Source organism: Entelurus aequoreus, linkage group LG02, assembly GCF_033978785.1.
Source record: "Entelurus aequoreus isolate RoL-2023_Sb linkage group LG02, RoL_Eaeq_v1.1, whole genome shotgun sequence".
Taxonomy (NCBI): Eukaryota; Metazoa; Chordata; class Actinopteri; order Syngnathiformes; family Syngnathidae; genus Entelurus; species Entelurus aequoreus.
The window spans coordinates 66103092-66118074 of record NC_084732.1 but is presented as its reverse complement, the minus strand read 5'-3'; the positions used below and the strand labels follow the sequence as shown (position 1 = coordinate 66118074).

Genomic DNA, 14983 nt, shown 5'->3' with positions numbered 1-14983 from the left:
TGACCCTTTTTGTTAGTTGAAAACATTTCACTTTTCGTCTAAAAGGCTTCTTCAGAACATTAGTACCTCAATTTATGAGCATAATTGGTTCTGTGACGTAGCTCGTAATCCAAAATACCCGTGTCTCAAATCAATGTTCCCCATTGAAATTAATTACAATTCAATTAAACCGTCCTGAGGCCCCAGAAACACCGCAATTTTAACATGTAACATGCTTTTTAATAAGAACAATACAACTCTTATGAGAAATAATAAAACATTAAAATCTTTATAGTTGCTGACAAAATTCAATAAATACATTTAATGCATGTTTAAAATAAAAACATTAATCAATTAATCAATCATCAATAAAAGTGTATTTATATAGCCCTTAATCACATAATCACAAGTGTTTCAAAGGGCTGCACAAGCCACAAGGACATCCTTGGCTCAGATCCCACATCAGGGCAAGAAAAAACTCAACCCAATGGGATACAATGAGAAACCTTGGAGGGGACCACAGAATACAATACTTCTTACCATTATTGCAACTTCATGAACAGGTGCGGTAGAAAATGGATGGATGGATTAAAATGCATGAGAATGTTTTATATTTTGAACGTTATTTTTAACACTGTGATTACCAGCGGAATTATTCATTACTTATCCTGTTAAGCAATGCCAGCTAAGATTTATCTAAGTGCCAGTCATCAAAAGAGCCACGTAGATTTCTTGCCGGGACAATATGGTACAATACAATCAGCAAGATAGGCTGGAGCTAGACCGTTTAGTATTTTATATGTAAGTAGTAAATCCTTAAAGTCGCATCTTAAGTGCACAGGAAGCCAGTGCAGGTGAGCCAATATAGGTGTAATATGATCAAACTTTCTTGTTCTTGTCAAAAGTCCAGCATATATGAATAATAAATAAATCAACCTTTGTATTATTTAAGTATCTTAGTATTCGACAATGTCAAGCTACCTTTAGGACCAGTTTGAAACACAATTGTATACAAGATATATAAGTCGGGGGTCTCTGCTCCATCTCTCCAACAGATTGGGGGTCCTCGGCCTAGAAAACATTGAAGACCCATGTTTTAGACGAAACGGAAGGTGGTCAGTCTTTGACAACACAGAGCTTTTTCTGTTAGGGGATAGGTGCATATACTTTAATGTACTGTAAAAAAAATAAAAGGAAAAACCACAGTTTGTTGACAATGTTATCAAAGTAAATACATTTAAAGGCCTACTGAAATGACATTTTTTTATTTAAACGGGGATAGCAGTTCCATTCTATGTGTCATTCTTGATCATTTCGCGATATTGCCATATTTTTGCTGAAAGGATTTAGTATAGAACAACGACGATAAAGTTCGCAACTTTTGGTCTCTGATAAAAAAAAAAGCCTTGCCCCTACCGGAAGTAGCGTGACGTAGTCAGTTGTTCACCTCCTCATATTTTCCTATTGTTTTCAACGCAGCTAGAGCGATTCGGACCGAGAAAGCGACGATTACCCCATTAATTTGAGCGAGGATGAAAGATTTGTGGATGAGAAACGTTAGAGTGACGGACTAGAATGCAGTGAAAGACATATATTTTTTCGCTCTGACCGTAACTTAGGTACAAGCTGGCTCATTGGATTCCACACTCTCTCCTTTTTCTATTGCGGATCACAGATTTGTATTTTAAACCACCTCTGATACTATATCCTCTTGAAAATGAGAGTCGAGAACGCGAAATGGACATTCACAGTGACTTTTATCTCCACGACAATACATCGGCGAAGCTCTTTAGCTACTGAGCTAACGTGATAGCATCTGGCTCAATGCAGATAGAAACAAAATAAATAAATCCCTGACTGGAAGGATAGACAGAAGATCAACAATACTATTAAACTATGTACATGTAACTACACGGTTAATAATTCTCAGCCTGGCAAAGCTTAACAATGCTGTTGCTAACGACGCAGAAGCTAACTTAGCAACTTAGCAACCGGACCTCACAGAGCTATGATAAAAACATTAGCGCCCCCCCTTCGCCAGCCAGCCCTCATCTGCTCATCAACACCCGTGCTCACCTGCGTTCCAGCGATCGACGGCGCAACGAAGGACTTCACCCGATCACAGATCCGGTTGGAGGCTAGCATCGGTTGGTGGCTAGCATCGGCTATCGCGTCTGCTATCCAAGTAAGTCCTCTTGTTGTGTTGCTACAGCCAGCCGCTAATACACCGATCCCACCTACAACTTTCTTCTTTGCAATCTCCATTGTTCATTAAACAAATTGCAAAAGATTCACCAACACAGATGTCCAGAATACTGTGGAATTATGAAATGAAAACAGAGCTTTTTGTATTGGCCTCAATGGGGGAGCCATACCTCTGTTCTACTGGCTACGTCACGCGCATACGTCATATCCGGGGCGGTATAGCTCGGTTGGTAGAGCGGCCGTGCCAGCAACTTGAGGGTTGCAGGTTCGATCCCCGCTTCCGCCATCCTAGTCACTGCCGTTGTGTCCTTGGGCAAGACACTTTACCCACCTGCTCCCAGTGCCACCCACACTGGTTTGAATGTAACTTAGATATTGGGTTTCACTATGTAAAGCGCTTTGAGTCACTTGAGAAAAAGCGCTATATAAATGTACTTCACTTCACTTCATCCAAAGGAGTTTTTCAACCAGAAGTTTAGCGGGAAATTTAAAATTGCACTTTATAAGTTAACCCGGCCGTATTGGTATGTGTTGCAATGTTAAGATTTCATCATTGATATATAAACTATCAGACTGCGTGGTCGGTAGTAGTGGGTTTCAGTAGGCCTTTAAAGAAAATAAGTTTAGTGCATCTGCCTCACAATACGAAGGTCCTGAGCAGTCCTGGGTTCAATCCCGGGCTCGGGATCTTTCTGTGTGGAGTTTGCATGTTCTCCCCATGACTGCGTGGGTTCCCTCCGGGTACTCCGGCTTCCTCCCACCTCCAAAGACATGCACCTGGGAGTAAGTTGATTGGCAACAGTAAATTGGCCCTAATGTGTGAATGTGAGTGTGAATGTTGTCTGTCTATATGTGTTGGCCCTGCGATGAGGTGGCGACTTGTTCAGGGTGTACCCCGCTTTCCGCCCGAATGCAGCTGAGATAGGCTCCAGCGACCCCCCGTGACCCCAAAAGGGACAAGCGGTAGAAAATGGATGGATGGAAGTTTAGAACATTTTAATAAAAGTTAATTATTCTCTGCTTTTGTTATCACTTTAATGAGCAGGCTGAATTCAATTGATTACGGCATATGAATTTGAATCCTTCAAGGCCTTGAGTATTTCATCAGGGTCTGAATGAATCTCAAGCCAGTCAAGTCCAGGTCCCTGGTGGTGAAGAAGGGGAAGGTTACAGACCTGTTTCGCTTCTCACTAGGAGGCACTCAGATTCCATGTTTTGAGAGAGATGTCAGTTAAGCGCCTGGGCAAGATCTATGATTGCACCTCGAAGGGCACCGTAGCATGCCAAGCAACAAACGAGGAGTTGGGAACTTGGCTGACAGCAGTGGACAAGTCAGGCCTACCTGGCAAGTTTAAAGCCTAGATCTACTAAAATGGCATTTTGCCACAAATCCTCTGGCCATTGCTGGTTTATGATGTGCCAATGACCACCATTGAGGGCTTTGAGAGGAAGGTCTTGTGTTTCCTGCAAAAGTAGTTGGGTTTAACGCGAAGCCTCAGCAGCATTGCCTTGTATGGTAGGAACAACAAGCTGAAGCTGCCCTTCAATAGGAAGAGTTTATGGTTACCAGAGCAAGAGAGCTGCTGCTGTATAGGGACTCCAGTGACACCTAATTGTCCTTGGGTGGCATAGAAATGAGAACCGGTAGGAAATAGAAGGCTCACAAGGCAGTCGACCAGGTTGAGTCCCGCTGGAGGGAACAGTGGCATCCGAACAAGCTGGTCTTCAGCGCAACCCAAGACCTTGCTACAACAAGGCCCAGGGAAAGGAAAGGCGTAGGAGGTCTGAGCAGGGGTGGTGGAAGCCTTCTGCAGTAGAACAGTAGGGATGCGTAAACAAGGGGCTGGAGCACATCCTGAGCTGCTACCCAAGGGCACTTGGAAATAGATGCTACTGCTGGTGCCATGACCAAGTGCTGCGGGTCATCACAGAGGTCATCAGCAGGGGGATCTCCACCAGTAAACATTAACAACCAACAAGGTAGTCCATCGCCTTTTTTAGAGCTGAGGAAAAGCCACAGCAGCGGTGGTTGCTGGGATTAGCTCAGGACTGGCACCTGAAAGTCGACCTACGGCAACAGCTCAAATTTCCAGAGAACAAGGCAGTGACCACACTCAGACCAGATATGATCCTGGTGTCAAAAACAACAAAACAAGTGGCCCTGCTGAAATTGACCGCTCCCTGGGAAGACCAGATTGAAGAGGCCTTTGTGAGGAAGAGGGCAAAGTATGAGGATCGGGCAAGCGAATGCTGAAGCATGGGTGTAGGACTCAATGCAACCCCACCGAGGTTAAGTTCAGAGAATTTGTCGGCCAGTCTCTCATCGGAGCACTCAAGATGTTGGGGATGAAAGGACTGCACAACAGAAAAGCCATCAAAAAAACTGATGCGGCAGAAAAGGCCTCCAGATGGCTGTGAATCAAGCCGGGCAATCCGTGGACAACAAAAGCTACTTAGGGACAAAGCAGGACTTGATCAGCCCGGCCGGGTCGCCTGGGTTAGGACTTATTTGCAGAGTTGGCAAACAATAACAAAAACAGGATGGATGTAAAAAATTATGATCTAATCATTGTAGTATTGACGATATATGGCTATTTAAGTTGGTATCATTACTGTCGATATTTGTATGGTTTAACCACCTTTGTTTACATTTAAGAGCCTTAGTTTAGCAGTTAGCATATATCCTCCTATGTTGTGCAGTTAAGCATGTTTAGCTATTCTTTGTTCTCTAGTAATACGTGTAAGAAATATATTGTATTTACCGCCATTTAAGCGAGTATTACTATTTCAGAAGCGGTTTTGTACCTTGGAGGGACATTGGCCACTAGCTACATTACTACATTGCATTGAGGACGCGTTCGTTCGCTTGTTGCTGCCAAATTTGCAGGATAGTATAAAAAACTGTTATCGTCGGCTAAAATGTATATCATTCTATTATCATCATCTAAATCGCACAACCCTACTCACAGCATGTCACTGTTGTGAATTTGCCTGAATTATGATAAATAATCAAATGTATGAGTACACATATTAGCTACAAGAATAGCCAATTTTGGGTATACCTTATCTTTACTGTGTAAACACAAATGTGTGCAAAGAGGAATGTCATTAGTCACATGGTGGAACATGTTTCATCTTCCATCTCACACACAATAGCTATAATGTAATTATTTTAAATGTCCTCCTAATTGAACCTTGATCCCCAATTCTATGTTTGCAGCTTGGCCCCTTGTTCTACTGGGGGATTTCAACGCTCACGTAGGCAATTACAGTGAGACCTGGAGAGGCGTGATTGGGAAAAACAGCTGCCCTGATCTGAACCAAAGTGGTGTTTTGTTATTAGACTTTTGTGCTCGTCACAGAGTGTTAATAACAGACATCATGTTCAAGCATAAGAGTCGGACACCCAAGGCTGCAGTTTGATGATTGGCTTTGTGGTGGTATCATCAGATTTGCGGTCACCTGTTGGTGAGTCGGCTCCGATAGTGGGGGAGGATGCCGGATTGACCTGGCAGGCCCAAACTTATAGTGAGGGTCTGCTCTGAACGTCTGGCAGTCTCCTGTCAGAGAGAGTTTAAATTCCCACCTCCGGGACAACTTTGAACATGTTACAAGAGAGGCGCTGGGTATTGAGTCCGAGTGGACCATGTTTCGTGCCTCTATTGTCGAGGCAGCCGATCGGAGCTGTGGCCGCAAGGTGGTCGGTGCCTGCCATGGCGGTAATACCAGAGGGATGCCGTCAGGCTGAAGAAGGAGTCCTATCCGGTCCTTTTGGCTCATGTGACTCCAGAGGTTACAGACAGGTACCGACAGGCCAAGCGGTGTGTGCGGCTTTGGTGGTTGCAGAAGCAAAAACTTGGACATGGGAAAAGTTTGGAGAAGCCATGGAGAACGACTTCCAGACAGCTTCGGAGCGATTCCAGACCACCATGCGCCACCTACGGAGGGGACAGCAGTGCACTATCAACACTATGTAGAGTGGGGACGTCGACTGGGGTTGTTGTGGATCGGTGCAAAGAATACTTTGAAGACCTCCTCATTCCCACTAACAGGTCTTCCAATGAGAAAGCAGTGCCTGGGGACTCCGCGATGGGCTCTCCTATTGGGGCTAAATGTGCCGAGGGAGTTAAGAAGCTCCTCGGTGGCTCTGGATGCTGTGGGGCTGTCGTGGTTGACAAGATTCTGCAGCATTGTGTGGACATCGGGGGCGGTGCCTCTGGATTGGCAGACTGGGGTGGTGGTTCCTCTATTTAAAAAGGGGAACCGGAGGGTGTGTTCCAATTATCGCGGGATCACACTCCTCAGCCTTTCTGGTAAGGTCTATTCAGGTGTACTAGAGAGGAGGCTATGCCAGGTAGTCGAACCTCTGTATCAGGAAGAGCAGTGTGGTTTTCGTCCTGGTTGTGGAACTGTGGACCAACTCTATACTCTTGGCAGGATCTTTGAGGGAGCATGGGAGTTTGCCTACCAAGCCTACATGTGTTTTGTGTACATGGAGAAGGCATTTAACTGTGTCCCCTCGAGAAGTCCTGTAGAGAGTGCTCAGAGGGTATGGGGTATTGGACTGCCTGATTTTGGCAGTCCACTCCCTGTATGATCAGTGTCAGAGCTTGGTCCCTATTGCCGGCAGTAAGTGGGACCCTTTTCCAGTGAGGGTTGGACTCTGCCAGTGCTGCCCGTTGTCTCCGATTCTGTTTACAAATTTTATGGACAAAATTTCTAGGCGCAGTCAGGACATTAAGGGGATCCGGTTTGGTGGTTGCAGGATTAGGTCTCTGCTTTTTGCGAATGATGTGGTCCTGTTGGCTTCATCCGACCAGGATCTTCAGCTCTCACTGGAATCGGCTCAAAGCTGAGTGTGAAGCGACTGGGATGACAAGGGTGGAGTGCCATCTGTGATCATTTGTCATTAAATAGAAGCATATTGTCAGAATGTAACGCTTATAAAACTATTAGGAGTTGCAGAACATAGTTTTTGTATCACCATCTAACTGTTGGAGACCCTTGTAGTGTCACTATCTGTCATGTCTGTGATCATGTTTTGTTTAGTTATGTTCTGCTTGGTTTTTGGACACTTTTTAGTTCCTACATGTTAAAGAGGTTCATTTAGCCTACTAATGTGTATTTATAAATGGTTGATTTATATAGGCTAGTAAGGTAAAGTTTTGTACCTGACAAGTTTCGGCTATCTTGCTTCTGCAGCCTTCCTCAGAGGTGTCACGTGATGTTAGTGTGACGTCATCTGTGACGTGTTATATGGATTGTTCCATCCCACCTGAGGTGGTGGGATGGCGGTGTCCCCTGGTGTGCGTCTGGGGTAGGGCGGGGCGCCCCCTGTCGTCCGGATGTCCACCAAACGGCCGGGGGAGGCCCTGCAGGACTGTGTCCCAGGTGTGGGATAGTTGGTAGGCTCCCTCGTCCCTGTTGACAGTCTTTGGGGCCCGCTTCCTGATTTCAACCGCCTCTTTGAACCACCGATGGAATTTTTTGCTTTCCATTCTAATTACCTTGGCTGCCTCCCAGTTCATTAGATGGTTTTCCCTCTTGCAGTGGTCTGAAATGGCTGATTTCAGATTTTCCTGGGTTGCTTTCATTCTCGTTGCACGGGTGAGCGTTCCAGATGTTTCCTTTTCACATTCTTTCTGGTGTTCCTTTTTTCGTGTGCTGAACTGTCGACCTGTCTCTCCTATGTATGTTTTATTGCATGTTAGGCAAGGGATCTCATATATCACATCACACTTTTTCTCAAGGGGGATCTCATCCTTAGGGTGTACTAGGGTTTGGCGAAGCTTGATGTGCGGCTTCACTGGTGTGCTGATGTGGTGTTTCCTCATCGCTCGCTGTATGCGTTCTGTGACGCCCCTGACGTATGGGAGGGTGACCATGCCCAGGTTCTCAGGCCTAGAACCTTTCTTCTTTTTTTCCTCCTTGTTGTTCCTTTGGAACAACAAGGAGGAAAAAAACAGCTATACAGTCAATAGCCAAAGACAAAACCATCAAAATACTACCTGCAGATAAAGGAAGGACAACAGTCATTATGGACACAAAACAATATGAAAACCAAATGATAGCTATGCTGGAGGATAAAGACACATATGAAGTTCTAAAAAAGGACCCGACAGAAGACAAAAAGAAAAAACTGAAGACTCTACTAAAACCATTAGTGGACGAGGGAAAAATAGACAAGGACAACTACAGTTTTTTAGTACCGACAGCCAGTATCACCCCTAGAATATGCGGCACCCCCAAAATACATTAAAAAGACGTTCCACTCCGCCCAATTGTTGACAGTATAGGCTCAGTTACATACAACCTTTCGAAAGCCCTAGTCGAGATAATAAAACCTCTCCTAGGCCAGACGAAGCAACACTGCAAAAACTCAAAGCAGCTGGCACAAGAATTAAGCACTGTAAAAGTAGAATCAGACGAGATACTCATATTTCACGACGTAGTCTCCCTATTCACAAAAACACCAGTGGACGTCACAATAAACATAGTACAGAACCGCTTGAAAGCAGATTCAACACTCCGGAAACGAACAAACCTAACAGTTGAAGACACAGTCCAGTTGTTATCATTCGTAGCCAAGTCTACATATTTCCTGTTCAGAGGGACCATATGCAGACAGAAGGAGGGTTTTGCCATGGGGGACCCCCTCTCAGCCATTATGAGTGGTTTCTTCATGGAGGACCTGGAGGCCAAAGCTATAGCCACCGCTCCCGAAGGATGTAGACTGTCCCTCTGGAGGCGCTATGTGGACGACATCCTGGAAAAGATTAAGACCGGCCACACACAAAGACTCACAGACCACTTAAACACCATAGATGAGACGGGAAACATAAAGTTTACTCATGAAGAGGAAGAGCACAGATCCATCGCGTTCCTGGACATGAAAATCAAGCACACTGAGGATGGAAGCATTAAGATAACAATATACAGAAAACCCACACACACAGATCAATATTTACTATGGACATCAGAGCACCCCAGAGCACACAAATTGTCAGTAGTCCGCACCCTATATGATCGCACCAAGGTGATCACAGACAACCATGACAGAGAAAAGGAGGAGGACCATATAAAACAGGCGCTCAAAGCCTGCAACTACCCAAACTGGGCCATAAACAAAGGCAAACGAGAGGTCCAAAGGAACAACAAGGAGGAAAAAAAGAAGAAAGGTTCTAGGCCTGAGAACCTGGGCATGGTCACCCTCCCATACGTCAGGGGCGTCACAGAACGCATACAGCGAGCGATGAGGAAACACCACATCAGCACACCAGTGAAGCCGCACATCAAGCTTCGCCAAATCCTAGTACACCCTAAGGATGAGACCCCCTTGAGAAAAAGTGTGATGTGATATATGAGATCCCTTGCCTAACATGCAATAAAACATACATAGGAGAGACAGGTCGACAGTTCAGCACACGAAAAAAGGAACACCAGAAAGAATGTGAAAAGGAAACATCTGGAACGCTCACCCGTGCAACGAGAATGAAAGCAACCCAGGAAAATCTGAAATCAGCCATTTCAGACCACTGCAAGAGGGAAAACCATCTAATGAACTGGGAGGCAGCCAAGGTCATTAGAATGGAAAGCAACAAATTCCATCGGTGGATCAAAGAAGCGGTTGAAATCAGGAAGCAGGCCCCAAAGACTGTCAACAGGGACGAGGGAGCCTACCAACTATCCCACACCTGGGACACAGTCCTGCAGGGCCGCCCCCGGCCGTTTGGTGGACATCCGGACGACAGGGGGCGCCCCGCCCTACCCCCGACGCACACCAGGGGACACCGCCATCCCACCACCTCAGGTGGAATGGAACAATCCATATAACACGTCACAGATGACGTCACACTAACATCACGTGACACCTCTGAGGAAGGCTGCAGAAGCAAGATAGCCGAAACTTGTCAGGTACAAAACTTTACCTTACTAGCCTATATAAATCAACCATTTATAAAAACTTTTTAGTTCCTGTTTTCACACCCTTGCCTTGTCACCATGACGACCATTAATTTCACCTGTTTCACGTTTTGCACTCGCGCACCTGTTGTCAATCATGTCTGTATTATTTATGTCACGGCGCGGATTCGAACCCGTGCCTCTCATAATTCTGAGTGTCACAATTCAACCTCTGGCTGCTCACTCGGACACGCCCCCACTCACGCTGGGCAGCGACAAGGTTGCATGCAATCACTCATCAGCACACCTGGGCTTGACAAGAGGGAGCGGCATAAAGAGACAGCGAAGCCAGGAGACCTTTGCCAGAACGTAGCCAATCCCACCCGAGTAAGCATCACGTCTGGCACCTCTCCCTCGTTCCTTGCTCACCTTCATTGTGCTCTTCCTCGTTCCTGTCTTGATATCCTTTGTGTCTTCCACAGTGTCTTCCGTGATCGTGTCCTGCCTCACGACCTCCTCCCAGATTGTTGCTTGCCTTCCCCGATCCTTGACCACTGTTTGGACCCTGACCTTGTTGCCTCTCTCCAGCCCCCGACTGCTTGCCTTCCAGCTGACTCCCCTTCGCCTTCCCCTTTGGATTCGACGAAAGATACATCCAACACGCACCGACAACACCCTCTGGTAAATTCTACATTGTTAATTCCACACATAGTCTGCATTCACTCACTAGTGGTAGCATACACATCCCACACATTCATCAAAGGTTTAAATAAACCTTCAAAAACGCAGTTCTGCCTTGCTGTCGCCTCCTTCCCTTTGCCTAGTACATAACAGTACGTTCTGGCCAAAAACATGGCGGAACTAGGCGACACCCGAGAAGCCCTGTCTCGAGCCCCCAGGACTTATGGCTTGTCCATGCTTAGTGTCGTGGTTAACGAGCACCAAGAGCGTTTTATTGCCCTTGAGGACAATTTGGAGAGAGCTTTTTCTAGACTTAACTCTAGGCTGGACTGCCTTATGCCTAGAGTGACCCCCACTGCAGCTACCCCGCAGCTCACTTCCCCAGTTCAAAGACCGGAACGCTGCGGTCTGGAACGAGAGCCCAAAATAGGTTGTCCTAGACCCTTTGAGGGTGATTTTGAGCTGTGCAGGGGATTTCTTGTTCAGTGTGATCTTATTTTTCAACACCATTCTTCTGATGGGGCTAAGATCGCTTTCATTTTTGCCCTCCTCAAGGGACCTGCACTCAAGTGGGCTACGGCTGCCGTGGACAGGACCTTGGGGCTAAGCACAGACTACGCTGCCTTCCGGGCCGAATTTCGGGCCGTATTTGACCACCCCAAAAATGGGTGGGACGCCGCGGGACACCTCCACTCCATCCAGCAGGGACTTCGCTCTGTGGCGGCCTACACTCTGGAATTCCGGACCCTGGCGGCTGACAGCGGGTGGGACGATCGGGCACTCCAGAGCGCGTTCCGTCGAGGACTTTCGGAGGAGATTAAGGACGGACTACTAAGGGACAGACCCACATCCTGCAGAGACCTCATCAAACTTGCACTCTTGTTCGATCAGAGATTGACGGAACGTGCAGCTGAGTGAGCCCAGGGAGTCACAAGGATCAGTACCCGGCCTCAACTGCTACCCACTTTTGAAGCTCCAGCTCCGCCACATATGGCTCCAACCACCATGCTGACAGCCCCGGAGCCCATGCAGTTGGGAAGGACCCGGCTGACCATTGAGGAGTAGTCTGGTGGCTTAGTGACATTACCGTTACGGAGCGGATAAAAGCGCCAAATTTTTTATGGGCCTTCTTTATGACCTACTGAAGGATTTTAGAAGGGTACTCAAACTTAAATATTGAAAATACCTTTATAGTGCACATAAGTTATTTTGATCAATAACTGCAAAAAACGCCTATACTAAAAAAGGACTAATTCTTGTCATGTGTCCTCCTGCTGCTAGTTTTTACATCATACTTGCACAGGGTGTCTACAGGTAGTGTCTTCACATCCCAGAACAGCCAGAATGCCAATATTTGATTCCATTATGAACCATTTGGCTTTCAAATAAGGCCTCATTATGGACGGAAATAGCAAAAAGTATCATTTTCAGATGATGATTCAAGACCCAGCACATGAAGTATTATCCATAAAACCTTTAATGCAATTATAATGTTAGAACTCTGATTGAGGCCAAAAATAAATTAAAGGGGCAAGTCAGCTGGTGCACATGATCAGCATGGGGGCTGAGGACCAATGGCCTGGATGACTCTTCTTACTACACTATGAAGTAATCTGCACGTGAAACAGGCAAGAAAACAATTGTTGTCACAATTTAAACAAATTGACATGCATCATAATGTGGAAACTTGGTGTATTGGTGTGCATAACTGTACCTGGTGTCTATTTGCAGCAGTTGCATTTGCAAAGTGGAGAACAGTCAATATTAGCATTGCTGCATTTACAGCTGGAACAGTCACCTTTACATGAGCATTTTATCAGCTCTCTGCAGGCAATGGAGACCTCGGGAATGGTTATCCAAACTGGAACCCATGACCCTGTTTCGTCCTTGGTCCATCCAAAGTCCTTTGGAGAAGGAATCACTTGCTGTGTGTCTGTGCTGGTTGCCCAGATTCCTGCCTGAAACACAGCCCGTTTTACATGCTGGAGTAGGGCATCCTGCGTGGGAGGTAATCTCTCCATCGGCCGACTGTCTTGACAGAAGAGTTCCTTCCTTGTTTGACTGATGGAGTTCAAAGGACTGGATCTGTTGTACAGGATCACAGTCAGCCTCTCAAGTGTCTGGAAATGCTCAGAGTCAACTTTTAGTTCCTGGAATGGATGCTTTGCCAGATACATAAATGTTTCTGTAGCAGCATCATAGGCTTGCCAGGCCCTCCAAGCTGACTTCTTGCCTTTTCCGTTAAATGCAGATGTTGTGTCACAACCTGAATATGCGTGGAACATAAGCAGACCTTGTGATTTGGGTTCCCCCAGGCTTTTGCAGATGTGGTTTATGTGGTAATATCTGAACCTTTTTCCCATGCCAAAAGCCACCCAGATGTCAGTCAATGGTTGAAGCACCACCAAATCATAAAATAAACCAGCAAGGATCACGATGACATCAGTGTCCACAGTTCGCACAAGAACTGTCTTTGCTCCCTCCTTCAATGCGCATTGTAGATGGACCACTATCCTTGTGTCTGCCTCCTCATGGTTGCAACAGTCCATCATGCTAGTGGAACCAAAAGCTTGTCCTGACACCGCTTGCCCCGATGTGACATACACAGCTTTGGTTGGTGGCCAGCTGAACTCTTGGATCTTGGATGTCAAGAAATCAAACAACTCCTTCTTGTTGATTGGGTCGCGAAGAAAGTCCATCCAGTTGCCTGGCAACTTTGTCGGGCCTGACACTTTCCTGCGAACACCACGTCCTCTTTTTTCTCGGGTGGACTCCTTCAAGCTGTCAGGGATGTACGTGTCCCATACAACATCCAATCGTTTTGCATCCTGCAGCTGCTTCTGCAGGTAGGGGATGAAAACCTCATTTGCATAAGCATCAAACGTGCTCACTCTAATAGTGGGCAGGCAGTGGACAATTACTGCCCCATCTAGGACTTTGAAGTCATAGGTTGAGGGTGGCTCTGATTGTGCTGGCTGCTCAAGACATTGTAGCAGGTCTGATTTGGTGCCTGTCAGATGAAGTTTTCCAAAGTCTGAGAGAGATGGAGGGAAGGACTGCACCTCATGTGTAAAGAATTCATCCAAATTACTCTCACGGCTCTGCATAGCTACATATAGCTGGCCAAAGAGTGCCACGTTGTTCTGAAGCACTTTAATCTTTTTCCCATCTTTAGACATTGTCTTGCGTCTAGGTTGCCTGAAGACTGCCAAGGAATTCCTTTTAATCGGATCATGGATAGATTGTGTGCGTTCATCAAGCACCTTCTTGACAAACTCCTGATATTGTCTCTTCCCTGTGTCCTCCAGGATGAGCATGGTATTTGCGACTAATTTATCTGCGCAGTTGCGACTATCAAGAGTCACAAGTTCCTCGAAGACATCCAGGAAAGGGTTTCCCATACGCCTTATGGTATCTGACAGACTGTTGACCTGTCTCTGGAATGTCTTCTGTGTGCCAAGACCCTGCTCATGGTGCTGGAAGCTCTCTTTGTCATCTTGGAGATATTCCTCTTCAAATTCCTTTATCAATCTTGCCATTTCTGGGCCTGTGAGCATCCATCTTCTGAAGGCAGTTGGATTTTCTGTGAGGCCAACCGCACCACCTGAACCTTTCACATTCTTGTTCTCTTGTTCATGAGCTTGGTCCAGTGGGATTGCAGAAAACCTGTTAGATGTCTTTGAAAGAACCCAGTGAGAATTCTTCTCAAACTCGTCCTTGATAGAGTCGGGCAAAGACTTCATGTCCCTGATATGGACAGGCAACCATCTTGAATAGTTCACATGGTCCAAGGCAAAGAATAGAGGGGCCAGTTCTTCAAGCACTTCTACATACAGTAGGAAATTCTGCTCTCTGTGTGCCCTTATGAAGATGAGAATGAGGGTTTCATATCTCATGATCAGATCCCAGAACATGAACGTCGGACTCTTCTTCAGCATGTTGTTTCTCCAAGCCATGAAGGACTTTGGGGCCTGCACTAACCCTGAAAGCCTCCTGTTGTAGATTGTGCAGTGTCAAGACAGTGACCTGGTGTGCATGCCTGGTTCGTGTTAGGTGTGCTGCTTTCAGAAACGACTCAGCCATGCCACTTGATGCCACTTCTGCTTCAATCAGTGCTGTCGTCCAACCAGAGCCCTCTAGGAGATCGCCAAGTGTATTCCAGAGAGCCATCTCTGTGTGTAATCCTCCCAGCATAACTACATGAACTCTTTCACCA

The 14983-nt window shown here is 46.2% G+C and overlaps 1 protein-coding gene across 1 annotated transcript; it reads right to left on the bottom strand.

Annotated features, from left to right (window-relative positions):
- Nucleotides 1-11864: 11864 nt before the first annotated feature.
- On the bottom strand, nt 11865-14708 carry LOC133638326 (uncharacterized). Its single transcript, XM_062030841.1, has 2 exons — nt 12482-14708; nt 11865-12380 (listed from the first exon to the last, which is right to left on the bottom strand). Exon 1 carries the CDS (start codon nt 14703-14705, stop codon nt 12489-12491), a length of 2217 nt encoding a protein of 738 aa, XP_061886825.1. The 5' UTR covers nt 14706-14708; the 3' UTR covers nt 11865-12380; nt 12482-12488.
- Nucleotides 14709-14983: the final 275 nt, after the last annotated feature.

Coding starts and splice junctions, on each gene's coding strand:
- LOC133638326 (XM_062030841.1), bottom strand. CDS start 14,705: ATGCTGAAGAAGAGTCCGACGTTCATGTTCTGGGATCTGATCATGAGA.